The 27,751-nt window shown below is 33.0% G+C and overlaps 1 protein-coding gene across 13 annotated transcripts in view; it reads left to right on the top strand.

The window, feature by feature from the left end:
* Nucleotides 1-27,751, top strand: part of Anks1b (ankyrin repeat and sterile alpha motif domain containing 1B) — a 1,073,630-nt gene that overhangs the window by 167,397 nt on the left and 878,482 nt on the right. For all 13 annotated transcript variants that reach the window (XM_048803345.1, XM_048803363.1, XM_015482887.2 and 10 more), the window contains exons 2-4: nucleotides 3,309-3,389; nucleotides 11,093-11,249; nucleotides 17,712-18,008. In XM_048803345.1, coding sequence (XP_048659302.1) covers nucleotides 3,309-3,389; nucleotides 11,093-11,249; nucleotides 17,712-18,008 — 535 coding nt within the window. The remainder of the gene's footprint in view (nucleotides 1-3,308; nucleotides 3,390-11,092; nucleotides 11,250-17,711; nucleotides 18,009-27,751) is intronic.

Below are 27,751 nucleotides of genomic sequence, written 5' to 3' on the forward strand. Positions count from 1 at the left end.
CCTGTGCCAGAGGCTAGGCTCTGGCAGGTGTCTGCCCTGCTGGTGGAAGAGGGGTAGACCAGGGCCTATTGTGAGCCTGGGTCCCATGCGGTCTGGTGTGGGCTGTCTGGCTGGGTCTCAGCTCCAGGTAGTCTGCTGGACTGAATGGGCGATCCTGCGCCAGAGGCTAGGCTCTGGCAGGTGTCTGCCCTGCAACCCCAGCCCTAAAAAGTTTTGATATATTGTATTTACTTTCTTTTAGTTCAAAATATTTTTTTATTTTTCTTTTTGATATCTTCTTTGACTTATGTTTAGTTTCCAATATTTATGATTTCTAATTAGTTACTGATTTCTAATTTAATTCCCCTGGAGTCAGAGTATATATTTTATGTGATTTTAATGATTTTAAATGTATTGGGACTTGTTTTATGATCTACAAGATGCTATATTTTGGTAAATGTCCTGAGTTTTTTTTGAAAGAATGTGTATTCTGCTGTTATTGTTACAATGTTTGTTTTAGTCAACTTTTTCACTGCTGTGATTAAAGGATCAGACGAGAACAATTTTAGAGGAGGAAAAGTTCATTTGATGGCTCATAGTTTCAGAGGTTTTAGTCCATAGAAGGCCCTCTCCATTCCTTGGGGCACAAGGTGAGGTGGAACATCATGGTGGCATTGTGGCAGAGGGAAGTAGCTCACATGGTGATCAGAAAGCAGACTCCACTCACCAGATACAAAATATATATCCCATATTCATGCCCCTAATGAACCACTTCCTCCAACCATCCCCACCTGCCTCCAGTTACCACTCAGTTAATCCCATCTGGATCAATTTACTGATTAGGTTAAGGCTATGACCCAGTCATTTCTCCTCCAAACCTTCTTGCATTGTCTCACACGTGAGCTTTCTGGGGGACAACATATCTAAACTGTACAGTGTTGAATACATTTCAGTTAGGTCAAATTGGTTGATAGTATTTATTCAAGCCTTATATTCCATTGTTGATTTTTCTGTTTATTTGTTTTATCAATTATTGAGAGAGGAGATATTTAAATCTTAAAATATATGTGGATATTGGCAGTTTATCAGTTTGATTCATATATGTGTGTGTATATATATACACACACACACACACATACACATATACATATATATATTTATATATTTTTTCTTTTTTTTTTTGGATACCAGGGATGGAACCCAAGGATGCTTAAGCACTGGGCCATATCCCCAGATGTTGATGTAGATGGCACAATATCTTTTATTTATTTATGTGGTGCTGAGGATTGAACCCAGTGCCCCACGCAGGTGAGACAAGTTCTTTGCCACTGAGCCACAACCCCAGCCCCCCAGCTCTTTTTAATATTTTATTTAGAGACAAGAGTTTTGCTGAGTTGCTTTGGGCTTCTCTAAATTGTGAAGGTTGGCTTTGAACTTGCATCCTTCTGCCTTAGCCTACCAAGCCATGAGGATTACAGGTGTGGGCTACCATGCCTGCATGATTCATTGTTTTGAAGTTTTACTGTATGCCAAAAATGTTTGGATTATTTTATTGTTTTAATATTTTTGCCCATTTATGAAATGATTCTCTCTACCCCCCATGTAATAGCTTTGCTCTGAATCTAGTTTGTCTAATATTAATAAAATTATTCTGCTTTTTTCCTCCTTCCCTTCATTGCTCCCTACTTTACTCTCTCCCTCCCTCCCTTGCCCATGCTAACTAAGCACTCCACCACTAAACTACACTCTCTGTCCAGCCATTCAGCTTTGTTTTGATTCCTGTTTGGTTTTTCTATGCTTTTACATTTTAACTATTTACATTTTAATAATACATGCTAGTATTGTGTTCTAGTACTTCACTATGAGCTTTGTAGATATTGATTCATTTGTTCCTGAAAAAACACTATAAGGTAATAATATAATTTGTAATTATTATCTCCATTTTGCAAATGAGGAACTGAGTTTCAGAGAGGGTTAGTTCTTAAATCCTGGGCTACTTCCAACAAGTAACTGGGACAGATTTTGAACTCAGGTAGTGTAACTTGAAAACCATATTTCTAATTACTGTATACTTTTATAGCCTTCTGGAAATCCTTAATTTTATTATTATGTCAGATAGTAAAAATTTAATGTCTCCAAAATAAGAGTCATTGTTTCCTCCTTCATTGTCTTGTTACCAGAAAATCTGCTTTTTTTTTTCCCACATCTTAGCTAATATTTTCCTTTTCCTTTTAGTTAACAAAGCCTGAAGTCTGAGTCATTTTGGACTATTGCTCCCTGCAACCTCTTGTCTTATTGATTCTTTTTTTTTTTTAATTGAGTCTTAACAGTCTACTCATTCTCATTGTTCTACCTTAGTTTAATTCTCTCATGATTTCTTATTTGGGATAGCTGTTCATTCACTTCTCAGAGTTGGGCTTGTGTGCTTTCTGGCCCTTTAATTATCTTAGTACTTTTTAGTTATTAGTTTAATGTCTGTCTTCTCCATCAGACTATATTCTTATAAAGAAGGACTTTGAGCTATAATTTTATGCTCTCAGTGCCTATCTTAATATGTGACCAACAATTGATGTGCAATAAATATTTTGTGAATTTTTGTCATTTGATAGTATCTTGGATAACTTTAGTATCATAAACATTAGTCATATTTTGTCTGCTTTAGAGGAGTATCTTTTAATGCCTTATTTTTCCAAAAGCTAAAAATAATTTCTTTAATTATAGTGACCAAGGATAACATGGACTCTTTTATATAGTTACATTCTATCTCCAGAATATATCATGTAGCAGAATCAATGATAACTGCAAATTTGATGGGATCATCTTATGGTTTATTATAGTCCATATCTTCAGTTTTATTTTTAAGTGTGAAATATTGAATATATTTTCTTGGTAGCAGTAGAACAGCAAGAAGAGTTTATGTTCTTCCCATAATGCAAAAATATGTTATAACTTACATAAATCAGAATGAGTATGTTAATGAGGAGGCAGGTGTCATAAATCTTTATTCATTGGTAGGATTATAGTATCTGAACATAATATATGAATAATAATAGAAAGTAATAGGGAATTTTTGTATCCAAACTTCAATGCATGGCAGTGAGCACACATTCACTAATAATTTCCAGAATAGTTATAAATCCTATTAATTTCCCTGAATTAAACAAATGAAGTTATTTTGAGAAGAAACATGATATATGGCAATCATTTTCTACGTGACTAAAATTTTCATTTACAACATGATGCTGACTGTGAAACTATCAGGCTTCTTTTTGTTTTTCAAAGCACGATTCTGCTTAACTGTTAACTCTGCGCTTGTGCTTTATTTGCAGCATCTGGAGAGGCCCCAATGTGAACTGCACTGACAGTTCCGGTTACACTGCTTTACACCATGCAGCCTTAAATGGACATAAGTAAGTGTCACTTATTTGGACTGGAATCCTGGGTATTTAGTTACATGTAATGAAGTTAATTACATCTGATGGTGTCTTTCTGTACTGTCATGAGTCCACTGTTAGGTGAATTTGGAGAGGCACCAGATGCCAAGTTAAACTTGGTAGGAATGTTGTTGAGAATGATTGTGTGCACAGTAAAAACTGAAAGAAATGCTGATATAGTTAAATATCATGTAGGGAGAATGGAAGAAGTGACATAACCATATTATTCATTGTAGCTTTGGGGAAAGAAAAGGATAAAACCACTTGATAACACCTTTCTACCTCTTTTTTCCCCCCCTGGAAGCTCCATTTAGTTTATTAAAAAATTTTAAAAAATTAATTCTTCTTTTTAGTTATGCATGACAGTATATATTTGATATATTTATACAAACATGGACCCTCCTGTCTCTTTTGGTATCTATCTGTACTCACCCACCAAATATTCACTAGGAGGGAAATCTTAATAGATTCCTGCTCTTATAAGCTCTTATATTTTCAGTGATTTTTTCACTTTAAAAATCCTTCATGTTTTCTTAAATGCTTTCTCTTTGTCACCAATGATCATCTTTCTGGTTTTAAACTTCTCAACTCTAAACTTTTTTAAACTTATGGAATTATGTTTCAAATAATGTGATAGTATATTTGGGGAATGAAGGAATGTGTAACTATGAGCACCACTTTATATGCAGTATTTTAGCTAGGTAACATAATAGTTTAGTCTTCTGAATGATTCAGATTTTCCTTTCATTTCCACTAGAAGAAAAATGTCCCTCTTAATGTATTTATCCCTCCTCCCTATTTTTCCTTTTCACGAATGACCCAAGTTATTTTTCTGAGATCTGGATTATTGTTTTTCTCTTTAGTGTTTTGAATGTGGTAATTACTGCTTTAAAAATGTAGTTAGTTTTTGTTTTCCATCCTAGAACATTTGTTTTATTCTGTGATTTAAGACACAAATAACTTAGTTTTACTTAATTTTAAGCTTAATGGTCATAAAACTCCTCACAGCAAGAAATATACTTTTTTTTGATCATGATTTATCATCATGAAATTTTATTCTTTATACTTATTGAGTAAATCTAACATTATCAGTGTGTTTAAAGAATCAGCTATTTAATAAAATATTATAAACTTAATGTTTTTTATTTGGATGAGTATTGGAATTCCCAAAATAAATTTCTTTTCATCCACTCCCTTTTTATATTATGTTATCTTATACCATCTAACTTAGAATGTTTGGGAGGCAAGGTATGGAGCTGGGTCTTTTTTTTTTTTTAACTTTCCGTAGAATGGAAAATGTGTCTACATATCTAACTCTTTTAAGAGAAAATTATTATTTATTATTCTTTGTACCTGGGTCAACAGGAACAAAGACAAATTAAATTTGCCAAAGGCAGATTACTGATGGCTTCCTTGGCTGGCTATCTTAATTGTGGATTCAGGTAGTACCATATTTCTTAATTCTACTTTGGAAGATCAACTCTATCAAATATAATTAGCAGGATATCTTGGGCCTGATCACTTGAACTCTACTACTTTTCTTGTTCTTTCTCAGATTGGTATTATAAGCACTTCTCAAAACATTATTTTCCCAAAATGGATTTTCAGTGAAGTGTTTAGGAAATATTATTGATTTGTACATGATAGCCATATGAAATTCTAGCCATTGAGATATGTTTTTTTTTCTCCTCATTGTATTTTTTTTTCTATTGGCAATGTAGAAAGTGAAGATAATTTAAGGGAACTGAATAACAATCATTAAGAATATCATAGGGCTGGGGATGTGGCTCAAGCGGTAGCGCGCTCGCCTGGCATGCATGCTGCCTGGGTTCCATCCTCAGCACCACACATACAAAACAAAGATGTTGTGTTCGCCGAAAACTAAAAAATAAATATTAAAAAAAATTCTCTCTCTCAAAAAAAAAGAGTATGATTCAAAAAAAAAAAAAAAGAATATCATAAAGAGGGCTGGGGTTGTGCTGCGGTAGAATACTCACCTAGCATGTGTGAGGCCCTGGGTTGGATCATCAGCATCACATAAAAATAAATAAATAAGGGTAATGTGTCCAACTACAACTAAAAAATAAATATTAAAAAAAGAATATCATGAAGAGATTGCAAATTTGACCAGCTATCTTTTAAGATCCTTTTTATTACAGATATTCTTCTGAAGATTTTCTTTACCTTACTTTTTAATATATAAGATTTTACTTAGCATCATCCTGTAGGCATTGGAAAAAGCAGGAAAATTCTAATTTTATCTCCCTCTGTTAGTTGTATGACCTTAACCCATTTTCTTAATATTTCTAGGCCTCAGTTCAATGTATTGAATACATTCACTATATATTCATCATTTTCCATGCAATTATAACATTTTTTTGATATTCTGTATTGTGTATTACTTGTGGCAAAGTTATCTGTTATGATGCTATAGTTCTGAAATTTGAATTTTAATGTATAGCATATGTTTCTTGATTTTGCATATTTAAATTATTTGTGGATTTTACAAGTAGATATAATTTATTCTGCCTGATCCCACTCACCTCCCACATTTTATAGATGGAGAAACAAGGCCATTTTTGGATAAGTGACATAGTGGCCACTTATATAGTAAGGGGAGGAGCTATATCTGTAACCTAAGTACTGCTTACGAAAGTCAAGGCTTTTACTCATACTTTACATTAGCTGTCCTTTGTGTGTGAATTTTGTAGTTTTTCTGTATCACATAATGTATTTCTGGATTACTTTCCCTTATCATCAAGGGAACATACTTGTTCACGTGGAATGCTAATTTTAATATTGGCTTAAGTAAAAAAAGACATATGAAGGAGAAAAAAAATGTCACCAGAGACAGAGAAGGATGATATTTCTATTCTTTGCCTTTGCTTTTCTCACTTAGTATTAGTAATTAGTATTTGATTATGTTGTATTCTTTCCAAGTAAACCTTAGCAGACAACATAGAAACACATTAATTTTCATGTTTGTTACTGTTGACCTTTGTATCCCTGAGCTCTACAATGCTTCCATAAACATTATAATTTCTAGGCTAAAGTTCTTGGAATCAGAGCTGGAAGGAATGAATATTAGAGGCAGTGTGGGTTTTTCTTTTGAATTACTGGTTTTCCCCCTGCCCCCAACATATAATTTAAGGCCTTCCTACTAAATTAAACCCAGTTCTTCCTATTTTGTACATTTTATTGAGAGTCCTTGTTTCTCCATACTAGTTAATCCACAAATGGAGCAGCAGTTTGTACCTGAAATGCATTATTTCATATTGGCAAATTTGTCTTCAAGTAACCAGATCTGGATACAATAGGAAATGTACTCTATTGGTGATTTCCTGGGTTATTTATAATATAGATTAGAAAGTTATTATCATCAAATGTTAGAAAAAGTTATTTTGATAGATAGTATAGAGACATATCAGTTTTTTCTTTAAAATATGGAAGACTCATCGTTTCAAGTATTTCTACTACAAATGAGAATCCCTTAATTATCTTCTGAATAGCAATTGGCTAACCTTCCTCCATATGAAGATGATTTGCATTTATTTTGAAGTTCCTTGTAGTTTCCTAACAAGTATTTAGTTGTGATTTAAATATAGGGAATTTTGCTATTGAGGCAAAGAAATTTGATTATTGAACTTTGCAATTAATTTAATTTTGTTTAGTACTCTTAGAGAACTTCTTGAAAGACATTTCATATTAATCAGAAATGTATTGATAGCTATAAGAAAATAAATGCAAATTAAATATAGAAGTGAAATCAATACTTTTAGAATTTCAGTTTCCCCCAGAATTTACATATATTAATTTAAAAAGCTGCAAAATATTGAAATTATTTAAATTGTATTATTATTATTTAATTTGATATTTTTTTTGCTCCTGGAAATGGAATTATTTTTCCTGTGGTCCTATCACATTTACATTAGAATGTTAAAACATCTCATGGGTGTATCTGCTGGGGATTGAACCCATGGCTTCATACATGCCAAGCATGAACTCTACCATTGAGCTATTCCCTTAGAGCATTTGCTTTTTTTTCAAATGCTGGATATAAGAAAAATTGCTAGTGTATGTTTAAGATTTTAGGGATTATATTGCAGACATCAATCAGTATAATATTTCATGTCAAGTAACAAAGTATAATTAACATATTCATTTGTAGATACCTCTGAATAATATATGAAGTTTACACCAATAAAAATTAAAAAAAAACAATAATAATACTGAATTAGTATTCTAATACTGTATACCCTTCTAATTTAGATATTATAGAAAGTACCTGAAATTTAATTTGTTCTTAATGAAACTGGATAAAAAATTTGATTTAATTCATACTACTTATGCATAAGAAAGATGAATGACTATTTATTGATTATATTTATGATTTGGTAAAACTGATAGGCATGTACTTGATCACATATAGTTATATTTCACAATTATATTTTCACACTAGAAATCTGAGCTCAACCAGTTCATTTGTTGATATTGCTAAATAAGACATAAAACTCAAATCAAATAAAACTTTAAAAGAAAATTCAAATTTAAAAATAAATTTAATAAAACATTTAATAAAATAAATATATTAAAAAACTTAAGATATAGTATTTAGTTAGGATCTTATTGTTTGCCAAAGGCAGTTTTATAAATATACAGATTACCCTTTTCTGATATAGATATTAGTGGTAATACTATACAGTATAAGTGATCAGTAAATAAATCAGTTTTTTAAATTGGCAATTTTTACTACATCATATATTCCTGATAAAGAATAATAATTTCATATCACATATATTATTAAAAATATCAATAAAATTTGAGCCAAAGAACAAATGAAATTCTGAATGGTTTGAATCAGAGTAAAAGGAAATAGAGTTGGTGATTCCATAAGTTTTTTTCTCTTTACCCTTTGAAAGTTGTATTATTCTGTTTTGCATTATTATAGTGAAGTTCTCGAGGCTGGGTAACTTTATAAAGAAAATAGGTTTATTTAGCTTTTAATTCTAGTCCAGAGTCAGGTCTTGCATCTGGTGATGACTGTCTTGTTGGGAGAGGCCCAGGGTGGTATGGGGTACCACCACATGGCAAGGGACAGGATGTAGTTGTATGGGTCTGTGTCTCTCTTCTGGTGTTATTTCATAAAGCCACCAGGATTCAATCATGGAGATTCTACTACCCTGATGGTCTTATCTAACCTTAACCACTTTCCAAAGGCTCCATCTCTAACTACCATAGTTATATTAGGTTTCCACCTTAATGCCTCAGTGGGGATTAAATTTCAACAATGAACCCTGTGGGGACATGCTCAAACTTTATCTAAACACAGCAAAAGTAAATACTGTATGGAAGTTTCAAAATTTTTATTTTATTTTCTTAGACATTAAGAAATTCTGACAGTTGTCTTTAACAATAATTTGGGGAAGTCTGTATTGTGGTAGGATAAATTCTCCCTTTTAGATCCACATATATTTAGTTTGATTAGTTTCCTTGAGCACTGTTTGACCTTTTAAATGCTGAAATATTTCTATTTAAAAAAATTACTGGAATTGTTCAACATTGCAATAACCTGCCATAGTAATAGCTTTTGATTGTATTTAATTTTACAGTCTCATTTTTGTCATTTAATTATCATAACCCTTTGAGACTGGCAACAAGATATAATCTCTAAATTTTATATTAGCAATAGCTGAAGGAGAGATAGAGATTATTTTATTTGCTCGCAGTAACCAAGTAGTAGAAAGTTGGGACTTCAAGCCAGATCCTCTGGGTTTTAGCTGCTTTTGATATTCATAAGTGTTGATTGAATCATCATTACTGCACTATAGGTTTTTATTTATCTCAGAATGGGAGACCTTATATAATAACTCTTGTGTGGAAGAGAAATGAGAAGAACCACGTGAATTGGATGGTCTTCAAGTTTCCTTCTGGTTTTCAGATTCTCTTTTTTAAAGGTGATTTTCTATAAGCATTTTTCACTTCTGAAGGATTTTATTTTTGCTTGAGACACGTACTAATAGTTACATAATGTTTTACTATTTATCAAGTGACTTGTGTAATTTAATATTCTTACTAGTCTTGAATAGTAGATATTCTACAATATCTTATACAGAAAAGAAAAAGTGAGACTAAATAAGTTTTTCAACATTAGGTAGTTTACATAGCTGGGACTCAAATCTAAGCCTTCTAAGTTTAGAGCCTATAAAATAATACTGGGGTTTAAGAAAGCCATGCTAAGATAAAGTTTATTTCTTAATTCTCAGAAATCTTAATATTAGAAAAATAGACTCCTTGAAACCTTCTAAATATTTCTAGTAACATATTCATTGTTCCTTTATTATGATTTCATACATATAGCATCTAAGTCCAATGTTTAGGCCAGATTATTTGGATAGTGTTTTTACCATTTGCTAGTACCTTGTATTTTATCATGTGAATTTTTTCTTTGGAGCTACCAAAGTTCTAACTCAGCTTTTATTCAAACTTCCTTCAACTTTTCTGATTTGTATCTTATAGAGTCTGTATGAAAAAATAAAATTTAGTTTTTTTTACATTTACTTTCTCCATTGGTGATTTGTTATATCAGAAATAACTTTAGTATACAATGTAATTGTATATTATGTCTTTCTGTATTTATATGTGTGTGTGTCTAAGATTTTGCTTAGTGAATTTTTAGAATTTGCTTCTTAAAGCATTCAAACAAAAATACAGTATATATTTAGGATTACTGCTGTTGAATGTTTTACACAAAGTTCAATGTAAGGTATACTAATAATTATCAACCAATTGTTCATGAAATTGAGTATTTATTTCAAGATTTTTAAAGAACCAGGTGGGGATTGAGTACAAAATCCTATAGTTGATTATATTGTGTGTTGAAATTACGGCAGTGGTGGAACTGATCTCTCAAATGAATTTTCCTCTAGAAATCATTTCTTGTGCTTAGAGAAGAAAGGGGAATACTAAAGTGTGAACATCACACATTCAAAGTATGTTGTATGCCATGACTGAAAAGTTATTAATTTTTTTAAACCAGAGCTAGTACTGTATCTAATTGTTGGGCCTTTTACCTACTTGTCTCTTTTTCTTTTATTTTTGTCTTAAATCACTTATTTCAGTTCTCTGTAGCATGATATATAAGTTCCATTAATGTATCTCAGAGGTATTATGGTAACTGTTTTTCTGTGCTAAATCTCAAATATGGGATATCTGGAAGGACCTTTTAAAAATAATGGAAGGAAGTATCATTTAAAAAAATTTTACTTAACTCATTTGGTTAATGAGATAGGATATATTATGCCCAAATTCTATTAAGTAGTTTCCTTGGGGCTGGGGACTTAGCTCAGTGATAGAGCACTTATCTAGCATGCACAAGGCCCTGGTTTGATCCCCAGCACTGAAAAATACTAAAACATAGTTTAATTGTGTGCACCACATATGTAGCAGTGATTGTTTTCTAGGTAAGTAAAATAGCATGTTGAATAGGCAAACTCTTAAACTCAACATTATGTTTTAGCACTTTGCATGGTGCTCAATATACTTTCATTAATGTACTTTATTATACTTTCATTAATTATCTAATAATTATTCAATAAACTTTCATTAGTTATCTAATAAAATCTGTGTTGTTCAGCAGTATTTTCTTTTGTGCTCTTATTGTTATTTTTGTTCCTTCTTAGGGAAATAGTTCTCAAACTACTTCAGTATGAGGCATCAACAAATGTGGCAGACAACAAAGGTTATTTTCCCATTCATCTGGCTGCCTGGAAAGGAGATGTGGAAATTGTGAAGATTCTTATTCATCATGGACCATCACATTCCAGAGTCAATGAACAGGTGCACTTGTCATATGTTTGCTCATGCTGTAATTTACTCTAGAGTTTTGCAAAGGCAGTCATATTGAAAAAATGATATTTTTATCTTTACTCAGCCAAAACTTTCCACTGCTGCATTTCCTACAGGAGAAATTTGAAAAATTCTTTGGCATTTGGATGCATAGGCACTAAGTTGGGCATTTATGAATATATTTTGTTAACAAGAATATCCCACATAAAGGAAGTAGTTGCCTGCCTTATACAATCATTCATTTTATAGCTGTTGAATATTTAAAGATAGATCAGCATTCACATATGTAATGAGAATTAGAGTGTTCCTTAATAAAATCTTAAATGCTGAAACAATGATGATAGCTATCATTTGCATAGTGCTTTACCATTTACATAACATTTTCATAGTTAAGTACACTATTTGAAAATCAAAATGCAAAATTCAGTGTGTACAGTTGCTAGTCACATATTAAGTTAGAAATTTTCTGTATACACACACACACACACACAAACACACACATATGCCTAGAGTAAGTTGAGCAGAATACCACAAAGCAGCAGTATGATTCTGACAAGTAAAATCATTATTTGTGAGAGAATACTATCTATACACATAGTGTACATTTTTTAAAAGTAATACCATTCTAAGTATTAAAATAGCTAATACCACAGATTTCAGAAAGTGAAATATGGTCTCCTAATACGGTGTGATAACAAACATCTTGAGCACTGCATGCCCCCTACTGTTCCTGTTTTGTAAAACTATATTTGAAAACCAGCATGTAGTCTACCAATTGAATTACAACCATGACATTAAGCTGAAGGTTGGCAGCTGTCCAACATCAATGCAAGTAGGTTACTCTAGGGCAGGCACATCTAATAAAGTACAATTAACATTTTGTTCAAATGGATATAGACTTTGCAGACCTTTAACTGAAATTCTTACTAAAAAATAAAAATATAATACTAGCTATAAACAGTAAGGAGAAGAAAAATTACATTTTCTCAACCAAATGCAGTGTTGAAAGGACTAGTCAGGAAAAAAACTACAGATATGGCTATCTTAATCATCATATCATGCCAAAAGGAATTTATGAGAATTCTATTCCTGAGAAAACCAAAAGTTAGATCATTTCTGGGATGAGCCATCTGGTGGTTATTCTTAAAATTGTCTGAATGACGCAGAGCAAACTTAAAATAATAAAATGGAAAAACAATCGAAGGTTAAATAAGAGGATGTTAGTTAAAAAAAAACAAGATGTTTAAAATCACATTAAATAAAAAAGCACATATTATTCATTTACATTTGAAGGTTGAAAATTTAAACAACATTTGGTAACTATTGGTATGTTTTAACGAGAAACACTTGTTTTGGGCAGGTAATATTGAATAGATCAATTCAATCATAACATATTTCTTTTTAAGGAGATTATAATTCAAAGTTATTTTTTTAGCTTCTGTTCCTATATGTTAACTTCTATTCCTATATGTTGTAGACACTGTTGGCAACAAATTCAAATTTTTTGAGTTTTTTTTTTTTTTTTGGTGTGTGTGTGTGTGTGTATGTGTGTGTGTCTATAATGCTGATATAGTTCTCCCACTCCATGCTGTTTCTCCTAAAAGTTTCTGGTGTGGAATTTTATTTTTATAAGTAACTTGATTTTAGCTTTATTCCTTTTTTCCCCTTCTGAATGGTATAGTAATGTTCTAGCTAATTATAAACTTTTTTGAATTTAAGCAACAGAAGGAAGGAATGAGAATGCCAATCAACATTTATTGAAACATAAGCCCAGCATGGTTCTAAGCACTTTATCTGCAAAGTGTAATTTAATTAATTCTCACAAGAATCTTTTGGAGTGGTATTATCATCCCCATTTTATAGATGAGCAATCAGGCTTAGTAAAGATAAATAACTTGTTTAAGACCTCCTATTATTGAATGACCAAAACTGAGACTTGAACTCTGGACAGAGTCCAGAACTCCAGGGCCTTTCACAATAGCACATTGATGTTGTCATCCTATATCCTATTAGTTATGGAGTGTTTACTATATGCCAAGCATTGTGCAAAGTACTTCATCCATATTACCCTCCTGATGAGGTAAGAATTAATTATCATTCCTACTCTATATATGGAGATAGAGTCTTAAAGAGATGGAGTAACTTACCCATAGTATCTTAGATGCCAAGAAATGAAATCAGTATTTTCATTTTGTTTTCTTGTACCAGGGATTGAACCCAAGGGTGCCTAACCACTGAGCCTCATCCCCAGACCTTCTTACATTTTTATTTTGTGACAGTGTCTCCTTAAGTTGTTTAGGGCCTTGCTAAGATGCTGAGACTAGCTTGAATTTACAATCCTTCTGCCTCAGCCTACATAGTCCATGGGATTATGGGCGTGGGCCATCACACCTTTCTACAGTCAGTATTTTTTTTTTTTTTGTAGTTTTAGATGGACATAATGCCTTTATTTTATTTGTTTATTTTTATATGGTGCTGAAGATTGAACCCAGTGCCTTGTGCATGCTAGGCAAGCACTCTGCCACTGAGCTACAGTCAGTATTTTAACACAGCTTTTCTGATTCAAAGTCCAAACTCTTAACCAGTAATGTATTATGATACTGAAATTACTAATCATAGGGGTTCATTCTGATTTCTGGGATTTATCTTTGGTTTCTAATCCAGTAGATTCCTTTACCATGGGGGATACATTCTTAGACCCTAGTGATTGCTTGAAACCATAATACCAAACTGTTTTTTTTCTCTAGCATGCCCTACACATTGCCACATAGTACCAGAATTCATCTGTCCTTTCATATTTTATATCTGGGTGTCTCCTTTGCAACACTTACTAAGTAAATAGGGCTTCTTGAACACAAGCTTTGTGTTACCATGACATTTAATCTGATGACTGAGATGTCTGCTAGGTGAGGCTTGGTAGCAGATAGAATATAGATACAATGTACAAAGGGATGATTCACCTCTTGAGAGGGATGGAGTGGAATGGCTCAAGATTTTACCACAATACTCAGAAAAGTGTGCAATTATAAACTTATGAATTGTTTATTTCTGCAATTTTCTATGTAAAGTTTTCAAATGCTGGTTGACTGCAAGTAACTGAAACTGCAGATGACAATCATGGGTGGGGTTGGGGACCACTGTACAGCTTCCTTTAAAAATGGTTCTATCTCACATTTTAATATTTATAGTTTACAAAGCATTCCTTATGTTATATCTTTTGGTTAATAAACCACACAGCAAATTTCATAGAGAAGGTAATATTTTTATTGTACAAATAAGATAGTTAGGTTTGGATAGATCAAGTGATTTATTGTTGCTAATGAGTGACATATTAGCATTTCAATATAGGTCCTGTTCACCCTTCTGTTCTGCATTAGAATTACTGGTTAATTTAGAGGAACATAATTTTGAATAAAGTGGGCTCTTCCCTGATTGTATCACATCCTTCCTATCTTTTGTCAATTGATTTCTAATATCATTGCTTTCTTCTTATGTTATACATGTTCTGTGTACATTCCTCTTAATACTCCTTTCACCTTTGCTTTTCCTTTTGTATTCCTTTATTTTGACATTGGGGCAAAAGCTAGAGGATTCTTAATTCAAAAATACATTACTTTTGGCATTTATTGAAACCTGAACTCAAATTGTGTTAGATTTTGGGCATGGGTAAGCAAGATCTTTTGGTAAATAGCTTTTTTCAGCCAGTTTGATTCTGCTACTCGTTGTCTGAAAGTGTCCTAATTTTTCAGTGAACATCTAATTCATTATAAAAAATTCAAAACCTGTTAAGAATATTCTCTGTAGATATACTAGCAATTATTAATCAGTGCTTCATCACAGCTTATTTATTTCAAATTAGATGGTTTTTAAAAGACCACTAGTGAGTATAGACACAAGTATTATACAATCATGCCTTTGTAAAGATACCATAGTTGTGGTCACCACTTATGTAGCAATCCAAGTATGTGTTGATCATGGATAAAAATCTATGAAATTTTCTCCTGAATAAGTCTTAAATGATTGAATAATTTCTCTTGAGACTTGAACAGTGTTAATTGGTGTTATTAGAAAAATTTTCAGTTTTGCTCTTTTGTTTTCCTAGGCTAAGGCCTCTGGAAAAGTAGAAATCTTTCAGAATTCTTACTTCATAATAGGTCTTTCTGGAGCTGGAGTTGTCACTCAGTGGTAGAGCACTTGCCTAGCACATGCAAGGCACTGGGTTTGATTCTCAGCACTATATAAAAAAGTAAATAAAATAAAGGTATTTTGTTCATCCACAACTAAAAAAAAATATCTTTCTCTGTTCTCAAAGAGGTAATGTAATTGGTAAAATGAGATTCAACCTCTTTCAGAACAAGGGGAAATTGGATTGGTCAGGAGGCATATATCTGTTTTATATTTTTATGTTATAAAGTAATTAGCTTTATTTTCTTGTCAGATTTACAAAACTTAGCTAGATTAAAACAAATCAAGGAGTTTAAACTTGTATGTTGTTAGTCTCTGTGAGGAAGTATGTTATTATAATAACACATTCAAACCAACGTAAGAATGATTCCCCACAAATGCTAGAAGAAAGATCTTCAGCCGGATTCCCATCTATCAGATCTTAGCTTTTCATTCACTATCTCTAGGGAGCTGTTTTTTCCCCCTGTGGATTTAACTTTCAAATGCCCTCTTTAGATACTAGAAACAGAGTAGTAAGAAGCCTTTCTTAGTATTTCTGCCCCCTCCCCGTACCACTCTTCTTAAGTTTTCAAATCTTCCCTCTAAACTCTCAATTTACTTTCTATATTCTTCTATCATCCAGAACAAGCCTGAGTATCTTTCTGGAACAATAAGTTGTGTTTAGTTTGAACCTTCACTGTTCTTTCATTTTGATAGTAACAGCTGTCTAAACAGTCACTTCCTACTAAGTTGGTATTTTTTGAGACAAAATCTGTAGAAATTTTGCTTTCAGATCACTAAATTCTAGCACCACTTCTTCTGTGACATCATAGCAATATATAAACCAGCAGTATGGAATAGTGGAAAGAGCATGGGTTTTGGATTTTGACAGATGGAAGTGCCCAAAGATCTTGATTCTGTCTTTGACTTGTAATGTAAACTTTTTGAATTTTAGTTTCCTCATTCATGCAATAGAGTTATTAATACCAGTCTTGTAAGATTGCTGTAAGAGTTAAGTGAGACAATATACGTAAAGTTTCTAGACACTTAGCAAATGGGAGTGGTGATAGTTGTTAATGAGGAAGGTGGTGTGTGTGATGGTTAAAAGCTCTATTAGGTCTGGGCTACTTGATTCAAGCCTCTTTCTATCACTAAATGGATGTATAAACAATGTCCCATTATTCAATGACTCAGTACCTTATTTTCTTCATTTTTAACATGAGAATAACGGTAATAGCAGTGTCTATTTCATAATAAGTATTAAGTGACTAAACATGAAATGCAACTGTTTCTGGTACCTAGTGTTAGCTATAATGATGGCTCTGATGAAGGCAGCTGCTCTTTCTGTCAATGATCATTTAGGATCATTCATTTTTGTGATTATAGTTTCTTGTTCATATTTTTCCTGAATGACCAACCCTTCCACCTTTGGACATACCCAGATCCCTTCTACTATGTTATCTGCCCAAATGGTCTGAAGGGTTGATCTGCCTTGCATCTGGGTTTAGTGTTTTTATCTTATCTTGCCAAATTTCTAGGAAAATCTCATTGATAGCAACAGAAACATTTATAAGTTGCATAGTAGTACTGTGATACTCCTGATAACTTGACTGGGCGTGGGTCTAGATCTGCCTCTTTTCTGTAATTATGTTTCAGAAAGATAATATATTTTAGGGCCAGAGTGTCTTCATTCCTTTTTCATAAGAGGCAGTGATTTGTAATGTGGAAAATAAAATGAAACTTATTTTGGGAAACATTTCTATGAATCTTTCATAATCAAGAATTTACCATCTTAACTGTGTTTTGGAAAACCGGTCTATTACACATGTGTCATAATTGTTATATTAATCTCTTTTAACAAATGTCAAGGATGTGTGATGCATGGTGTAGAGAGAGAACAATGGCTATCTGGGCCCAGCAGGGCCAAGCTACTGACCAACATGGCTAAATCATTTATCATTCTTGGAAATTACAAGACGTGATGCAGGGAAAGGTTTGATATTTTTGTATTAAAGTGATATGAAACATTTTTATGTAATAAATTATGTATACTTTTGTTAAATATAAAATTCAGTTAGATTTACTTAGTAAAATAGGTTAATCTAGGGCTGAGGATGTAGCTTAGTGGTATAGTGCTTGCCTAGCATGCACATCAGTAAATCAATCAATCAGTAAGACTAGTCTTAAATATACATTTTCAAAGTATCTTAGGTTTTAAATTGTGTGTTTAGATCTTAATAACTAATTGGATTTTTGGAAATGTGTCTTTTGTATCTTTGCTCCAACCAGAACAATGAAAATGAAACCGCCCTACACTGTGCAGCTCAGTATGGACACTCAGAAGTAGTTGCTGTCCTCCTAGAAGAGCTCACTGACCCTACGATTAGGAACAGCAAGCTTGAAACACCACTGGACCTGGCAGCACTCTATGGACGACTTAGAGTAGTCAAAATGATCATCAGTGCACATCCTAATTTAATGAGCTGCAACACTCGAAAGCACACACCGCTTCATCTTGCTGCTCGCAACGGTCACAAAGCAGTTGTACAGGTGCTGTTGGAGGCAGGAATGGATGTGAGCTGTCAAGTGAGTCTTCTTTTGGCTGTGCTTTAAAGGTGATGCTGCACCACATGCTTTTGGGAAATATGACGATATAAAGCATAGTCTCTAACTTCATGCTAATTGGAGAGCTGTAAACGTGAAAATTTATTACTGGATAGCAGTTGTGTGTAGTATAATTAGTAATTGTTTCCTTTTTTTACTGTATAGCATATTAAAAATTCAGTCAAAGTGCAATTAATGAAAAACATTGTACTTTTAACATTTTTGAGTACACACTTTTGTTTAGCATGTTGACATATTTAGAATTGAATTGAATTGAATTGCGTTCTTACAGCTATCCTGTGACATTGGAAATCTATTAATTTCCAGTTAAGAGATTAGGAATCAGAGTCAAAAATTTTAGACACTTGCCTGAGGACACATAGCTGAAAAACCAGGATTTTTTTTTTCTTTTGTTTTTGGTACTAGTGATTGAACCCAGGAGTGCTTTACTATGAGAAAGACCCTAGCCTTTTTAAAATTTTTATTTTGAAACAGAGTCTTACTAAGTTGCTTAGGGCCTTGCTGAGTTGTTGATGTTGGCTTTGAACTCACAATCCTCCTGCAGCCTTCCGAGCTGCTGGGATTATAGGCAACCACCACTATATCTCGCTAAAACCAGAATTTGAATTTAGACTTGCTGATTAAAGCTCAGCCTTCTTTCAAATATAATTTACCATTTATACATAAACAACAAAGGCAGGATTACTATGCCTATGGAGAGCCGGAAAAGAAAATAATTGAAGAAATGTGATTTGGGTTGAGCTTTGAAGGAAAAATAATGTTTTGATAGGTTTTCTGTGTTCACTAGGAAAGGGCAGCCTAATTTTATTATCTATCTTATGTTAGCCCCAGTGTCAAGGTTAGTCAGTTATTCTTTCTTTCTCTGTCTTTTCCTTCCCACTTTCCTTCTTTCTTTCTAACATTTTTTTGCTTTTATGATAGCTTCTTGGCTTCCAAGTTTGTGGAAACATTCTAAGTTTCCAAAGACCATTTTGGTTCCTGTCAGTTGGCCTTCTCCTCTGTATATTACAAGTTATTGCTGCATTATGCACTATCCCAAATGTAATGTTTTAACACATTAACAATATATAGCTCATAATTCTGGGCTTGGCAATTTAGTTAACTTCAACTATGTATCTCTGGATTCTCTTATGTATATTGGCTGGATTCTCTTATGTGTGCTGGATCCTTTGTGAGTCGGGTAAGTACCTCTATTGAGAGGTTGACTGGATATTGTCTGGGTGAAATTACCTTACATTTATTAAGATCCCTTAGGTCAGCTTGGCCTCATTTACATGACAGTCATGTAGTTCTGAGAGAGAGAGAGAGAGAGAACACCATTGTACAAGGTTTCTTGAGGCCTAGACTTGGACCAAGCGCACCATCACTTCTGCCACATTTGAGTGGCAAAAGCAAGTCTTAAAGGCCATTCCAATTCAAGAAGTATAAAAATAGATTTTACCTTTATATTAGAAGAGGGTGTGAATTGTAAAAAGGGTATGAATTCCTACAAGGAATACATGTGGCTAGTTTTGTAAACACTCCACATACTTAGGTGAAATTATAATGCTGTGTTGTGGGTTTAGTTTTCCAAGGAACTTTTTAGCAGTTGAATCCTGTGTCTTCAGAGTTTTCTTTAGTGAATTTCTGAAAATATTAGGCCTTCAATTTAAAGTTTAAGGCTGCCATCCTAGGTCAGTTTTCTTTGGAGAATTGTCTACATTATTTAGTTATTTGATATTTGTGATATCTTTTCTCTATTTGTTATTTATTCAACTTCGGCAGCCTTGCAAGTAAGTAAGCACAACAATTTCCCTAGCCCTCATATTAAGGAAACAAAAAAATCTTTCTTCAAAGCAGTATTGAAATTAGATACACGATTTCTTTTGTAGGTGACTCACAAAGGTACTTTCTTAATGGTTGTTCAGTAATAAAAGCAAATGTTTATTGTCTAAGTATTATATTTCTCTAGTCTGGATTTACTGCTTTCATAATACTTTTGGGATATTTCTAAACTTGGATGCACAGATAGCTTTATAACCAAAGATTTTCATTATGACTGAGTCAGTAAGCCTTCAGTGTCTATGGCCAAGATCTTTTCATGTTTTGAACTAGATGACATGATCAGAAGGAAAAAGTTTAAATTTGATTTTATAAATGTATATGGCTCATCTTTTTTCATGTAAAACATTATGTTTTGTGTTTTGGAGAATTAAAGTTTAAAAAAAATTCTGTGCCAAATTTAGTGGGGGAGACAAAAAATTTGCAACAATTACCCCCATATACAACATTTAATAAATACCAAAACAGAGAGCTATGGAGATATAGGTGAAGAAAATACAGACTTTAAGAAGAAGAATATGGGAAGACATTGATGGAAGTGATATTTTAAGAGGACCTTGAAACTCTAATAGTTGAATTTTGGTGTAATTTAACTTTCATATATATATTATTTTGCTAAAGAGTGTGTTAAAATATTGAATTTGAATGCTTTTAGATGAAGCATATAATTTCCAAGGTCCCAATCTCTTTCTACTCTTTTATATCTGTATATCATTTCTTTTTTTTTTTTTTTAAAGAGAGAGAGGAGAGGGAGGGGGAGAGAGAGAGAGAGAGAGAGAATTTCTTTTTTTTTAATGTTTATTGTTTAGTTTTCGGCAGACACAACATCTTTGTTTGTATGTGGTGCTGAGGATCGAACCCGGGCCGCACGCATGCCAGGCGAGCGCGCCACCGCTTGAGCCACATCCCCAGCCCCTGTATATCATTTCTTTAGATTTTTTTACTTGTTCCCTGACAGCATTTGAGTTTGTTACCCATACATCAGAGGAAATGGACATAATATATTCTGATCACTGTGGCTTCCTGCTCAGAAGCATCAGTACCTTGGTAGGAAGGGCAACCTTTTATGCTGCTAAAATAGATTTTATTTACTTTCACTTTGCAAAGAATTCTAGGAAGAATTGATAATGTATTTAAAAATACATCTCAATGAGGTGAATTTCTCATCAGCTGTAGTTAGACTTGGTTATGTTTTGTGTTTGTTATTGTTCCTTTGTTCATAGGAAGTGTTTTTGGGATAGGACCCAATGCCTTTTTTTGAATGAATATTTAATTTTATTACTCAAATTAACTGTTGACAAATTTTCCCTATCAGATTGTGCAGAAATTTTTTAATATCATATAGTTGTTTGTTGATATTCTCACTGGTTAAGAGGGAGTAATACCAGCTAGTAATCTTAAACTGTTTTAATATTCATTAAATTGTTCTAGTTAACCAGTTGGATATTAGCAGTGTCAAAAGTAATCCCACTTGGTAAATTATAATAATGTACTTTCATTCTTCAATTATGTTCAGTTTATTATGAATAAATTTTAAACATTTTTGGATGACTTTGGAAGATCTCATCTTTTCCTTATAATAACATATTTTTAAGTGTGGCATTTGTGTTTGTATTTTCTCTTGAATTTTTGTTTTCTACATCATTTCCCAAATTGTTACATGTATTTGAACTAGTAGACAAAATAATTTAATTGCTATTTAGGTGAATTTCATAAAGATTGTATATCCCTTATCTAAAATACTTTGGACCAGAGGTATTTCAGATTTTGGATCTTTTTTTTCACTTTGGAAGAATTGAATTTTCATAATGAGATACTATTGAGTTATTATCTAAGCCTGAGATTCATTTATGTTTCATATACACCTTATACATATGGCTTGAAGGTAATTTTATATATTTTAAGGGCATCTGCATTTTTTTAATAATTAGCACATATTAATTACACAAAATAATGGGCTTCTTTGTAACATTTTCATACATGCATGTAACATATTTTGATGGTATCTACCTAAACCTGCATTTTGATTGTGACTTGTGACATGAGGTCAGGTGTGGAATTTTCTACTTGTGGCATCATGTCAGCCCTTGAAAAGTTCCAGATTTGGAGCATTTCATATTTTGGTTTTTCAGATTAGTGATACTCAACCTGTATTATATTATTATATTTACTTATGAACCCTAAATTTTAAAAGATTTCTTAATAAAGAAAATTAGATAAAGAAAATGTGGTATATATACTCAATGGATTTTTTTTTTCAGCAATAAAGAAAAATGAAATTACGTCATTTGCTGGTAAATGGTTGGGACTGGAGAATATCATGCTAAGTGAAATAAGCCAGACACAGAAAAGTCAAGAGTTGAATGTTTTCTCTCATATGCAGAAGCTGGAGAGAAAAGAGGATTTTTTTTAAAAAAATGGAGATCTAATGAAAAGAGAAAACAGTTGAGTAGAAGGAGAAGATTAGGGGGAGGGAGGAGACATGGAAAAGGAGAGAAACTATGGAATTAAATTGATCAAGTTATGCTATATACATGTATGAATATATCATAATAAATTTCACATATATGTATAACTATAATGCACTCATTAAAAACAAATCAATGGAAGGAAGACCAAGTAGAGGAGAAGAAGGGGATCAAGAAGAAGGAGGAGAAAAGGGAAGGGGGAAAGTATGGGGATTGAAATGGAGTAAATTATGTTACATATATTTATGAATATGTCAAGATGAACCCCTCAATTGTGTATAACTATAATGCACTAATAAAGATCACTTAAAAAGAAAATCAGTAGGCTTGAATTGACAATTTTCTTTTAAAGTTAGCAATTATTTTTATGGATTTTGAAGTCAGTATTCGCTGTAGCATACAGAACAAGACACTCAGTAATGCCAGTTTTTTCAAATGTTCCTACTTATAATGTGAGTGCTCACATTTTTCCCCAAGTAATTTTCCAAATTATTTAATTCATTTTTTTCACTAAAACCTAAAATACAAACAAATTCTATTGAAATTATCATGATTGTACAACCTATCAGTTAAAAATTTTTCCAGAGTCTAGCTAACTCAGAAGCACTTAAGATAGAACTGATTTTTAACTGGGTCTGCTCCTATTTACTCATTGCCTTTAAGATCCTTTAAAGACAACCATGCTAACAATGAATTAACCTCACAGTTTGTGCTGACCAATTTCTATGTAACACCATTTTGGAAAGCTAAAAATTTAACTCAGATTGCTGAAATTTAGTTAGATATTATTTTCCATAAAACAACATATTTAGAAAGGCTTGTTTTTATATCAAATTCCTTTTCTCCATTATCTTGTGACGCCATCTCAACTCCTTCACTTTATTAAAAGTCTTGTTTTTTTTTTCAAGGTGATAGTAACTGTCATATTGTTAGATCCAATATGATTTTTTTTACTTGATTTTTTTTATCAGCATTGACAAAATGCTCTTCCTTGAGCCACTTTTTTCTTTTGATCTCTGAGCACATATGTTTCTCACTTAACACTTCACTGGTGTCTATTTCAATCTTATTTTAGGTAGAGCCCTTCAGTCTTACAGCTAGATAAATCCTTCAGGCCTCACAAACCTTTTATTGATTTTATTTCCTCAAAAATTAAGCTTTTCTGTTTTCTGTCCTCTTTATAAAGTCATACCTTTCCTCCTGAACCTTTCTTCCATTCTTTCCCAATAAACATTTACTTTGAAAAACTGAAAAATTCCCTGTAGTAGTGTATGGCTATATTGATATATATATCAAGATATCTCTGTGGCATACATTAATAGACAATGACATTTGTTTATCATTAAAAGGCTGGAGGTTAGGGGAATCTCTCCTTGATACTGTAAATTAGTTCCATGTGTCTATTTTCTTCCTCATGGGAATAGCAGGGGTATGGCCTAAGCAGAAGAGAGCAAGCCCAACCAAACAAGCATATTTTGGGTCTCTGCTTATATCCTGTTGCTTACTGTCATTTGCTAAAGCAAGTCACAAAGCCAAATTCTAAATCAAAGAATAGGGAAATAAACTTCATTTATGTATATGGAATAAATTCATACGGCAAAGGGCATATGAAAGGAGGCACTAATAGTATACTCTGTCATGTTCCCATACTATGATTAACTGCTGTCAACCTTCTTATCTCTAAGCACGAGAGTGTTCCAGACATCTCTTTTTCTTTGTCTATGCTTATTTCCTATTTGACCTTATCCAGTCTCTTATGACATCTTTATCTGACAACTACCAAGTTCATTTCTTCATCCTGGACCTCACTCTGAACTCATTAGTGTATATAACTGTCTTCTGTACATATCTGTTGGGTGACTAATAGGCATCTGAAACTCAAATTACCAGAACTTAATATTTAGCTTTTATACACTTTTCTTTCCATATTTGCCTGTTTTCTACACTTAACATTTTTGACAGATTACAGTGCCATTATTCTAGTAGTTTAGCTCCAAAATTTTAGGGTTTCTTTCATGTTACATTCATTTTCTCAGGACATCCTATTGGTTCTCTGTGTAAATTGTATCCAGAATTTCATTAATTTACATTAGCCACACTAGTCCTACAATAGCCCAAGTCCTGATCATTTCTTGCTTCTTAACTTGTTTCACTGCTTTTCCCTTTGCCTCTATATTCTTTTCTCAGGATGCCATAAGAAAATACCATAGAATAAGTGTCTTAAACAACAGAAATTTATTTTATGAAGGCTGGAAAATGCAAGATTGGCATTCTGGCTAATTCAGTTCTTGGTAAGTGGTCCCTCCTTGGCTTGTTAGACATCTTCTTTGTGGACCAAGAAGATCATTTCATACTGCTGAAGGGAATTATTCATCAATAAGACATACTTTCTGTTCTTTAAAAGAATAGAAAGGCACCAAATAAATAACCTAACATTACATATCAAAGCCCTATAAAAAGAACAGATTAACACTAAAAGTTGTAGAAGACAGGAAATTATTAAAATCAGAGCTGAAATCAATGGATTGAAACAACAAAAACAAAAATTTTCAAAATAGACATTTTATCTTTGAAACAATAGATAAAATTGATAAACCCTTAGTCAAGGTAATAAAGAAAAAGAGAGAAAACTCAAATCACTGAAATTCATGATGAAAAAGGAAATATCTCCATGGATTTTATTAAAATTCAGACAATAATCAGAAACTATTTTGAAAATCTATACTCCAATGAAATTGCAAATGACATCAACAAACTAAACATATGACTACCCAAAGTGAAACAGGGAGACATAGAAAATTTAATCAATTTCAAGCAATGAAATTGAAGATGCCATCAAAAACCTACCAACGGGCTGGAGTTGCGGCAAAGCGTTGGAGTGCTCACTTAGCATGTGCAAGGCCTTGGATTTGATCCTCAGCACTAATAAAAATGAATAAAAGCATTGTGTCCAACTACAAATAAAAAATAAATATTAAAAAACAAAAACAAAAACAAAACCTACCAACAAAGAAAAGCCCAGGACCAGATGGATTCTCAACCAAGTTCTATCAGCTCTCCAAAGAACTTACGCCAATACGCCTTAAATTATTCCATGAAACAGAAAAGGAGAGAACCCTTCCAAACCCATTCCATGAAGCTGGTATCACCCTGATACCAAAACCAGACAAAGACATATCAAGGAAAGAAAACAGACCAATATCCCTCATGAACATGCATGCAAAAATTCTTTCACCACTTTTATTCAACATATTCCTGGAAACTCTAGCCAGAGCAATTAGGCAAAAGAAAGAAATTAAAGGGATATGAATAGAAAAAGAAGAGCTCAACTATCTCTTTTTGTGGATTACATGATTCTATATTTAGAAGACCCCCAAAATTCCATCAAAAAGCTTCTTGAACTCATAAACGAATTTAGCAAAGTAGCATGATTTAAAATTAACACCCATAAATTAATTGTATTCCTATATACCAATGATGAATCATCTGAAAGAGAAATCAGGAAAACTATTCCATTCACAGTAGCCTAAAAAAATGCTTGGGAATCAATTTAACAAATGAGGTGAAAGACCTCTACAATGAAAACTACAGAACACTAAGAAAGAAATTGAAAAAAAAACCTTAGAAAATGGAAAGATCTCCCATGTTCTTAGATAGGCGAAATTAATATTGTCAAATGGCCATATTACCAAAAGCACTATACATATTTAATGCAGTTCCTATTAAAATTCCAATGACATTCTTCATAAAATAGAAGAAGCAATCATGAAATTCAATTGGAAAAATAAGAGGCCAGAATATCCAAATCAATCCTTAGTGAGAAAAATAATGCAGGAGGCATCCCAATACCACACCTTAAATTATACTCAGACCTATGTTACCAAAAACAGCATAGTATTGGCACAAAAATAGAATTGAAGACCAATGGAATACAATAGAAGACACAGAGACATACCCACACAAATACAGTTATCTCATGTTAGACAAAGGTGCCATAAACATATATTGGATAAGAGAGAGCCTCTTCAACAACTGGTGCTGGGAAAACTGGGAATCCATATGTAGTTGATTGAAATTAAACCCCTATTTCCCACCCTGCACAAAATTCAAAATGGATAAAGGACTTTAGCATTAGGCCAGAGACCCTGTGCTTATTGGAAGAAAAAGTAAGCCCAACTCTGTGTTATATGGGCTTAGGAAAAGACTTCCACAATAAGACTCTAAAGCCTAAGAAGCAAAATCAAGAATCAATAAATGGGGTAGCATCAAACTAAAAACCTTCTTTTCAGCAAAGGAAACAGTCAAGAACATAAGCAGAGAGCCTAGAGAATGGAAGAAAATCTTTACCACCTGCAACTCAGATAGAGAGTATTAATCTCCAGGACATAAAAAGAACTCAAAAAATTTAACACCATTAGTGTATGAGTGTACCTTTTTCCCCACATCCTCAAAGCAGTATGGAGATTCTTTGGAAAGCTGGGAATGGAACCACCATTTGACTCAGCTATTCCTCTTCTCGGACTATACCCAAAGGACCTACAGGGACACAGCCACATCAATGTTTATAGCAGCAAAATTCATAATAGCTAGACTGTGGAGCCAACCTAGATGCTCTTCAATGGATGAATGGATAAAAAAATATGGCATTTATACACAATTGAATATTAATCAGCACTAAAAAAATAATAAGATCATGGCTTTTGCATGGAAATGGATGGCATTAGAGCAGATTATGCTAAGTGAAGTTAGCTGATCCCAAAAAAACAAATGCGGAATGTCTTCTCTGATATAAGGGGGGTGACTCAAAATGGGGTAGGGAGGAAGAGCATGGGAAGAAGATTACCTCTAGATAGGGAAGACAGGTGGGAGGGAAAGGGGAATTGCATGGATGGTGGGAGGAGACCCTTATTGTTATACAAAATACATGTATGAAGATGTGAGGAAAAAAAATAGCGTTACCTTAGGTAGAGAGAAGTGATGGGAGGGGAGGGGAGGGGATGGGGGATAGGAAAGATAGTAGAATGAAACAGAATTATTATTACTATGTGTATATATGTGACTGCTTGACCAATATGATTCTGCAACTTGTACACTCAGAGAAATGAGAAGTTATATCCCATCTGATTCAAATGTATGATGCATCAAAGTCATTGTACTGTCACGTATAACTAATTAAGACAAATTAAAAAAAAATTAACACCAGAAAACCCAAAACTCAGTCAATAAATGGGCAAAGGAACTGGACAGGCACTTCACAGAAGAAGAAATAAGAGTGTAAAAAAATATATGAAAAAAATGTTCAACATCTCTAGCATTTAGAGAAATGTTAGATTCCATCTCATTCCAATGAGAATGGCAATTATTAAGAATAAAAGTAACAATAAATGTTGGCAAGGATTTGGGGAAAAAGGTTCA

This window comes from Marmota marmota, unplaced genomic scaffold (assembly GCF_001458135.2).
Source record: "Marmota marmota marmota unplaced genomic scaffold, marMar, whole genome shotgun sequence".
NCBI lineage: Eukaryota > Metazoa > Chordata > Mammalia > Rodentia > Sciuridae > Marmota > Marmota marmota.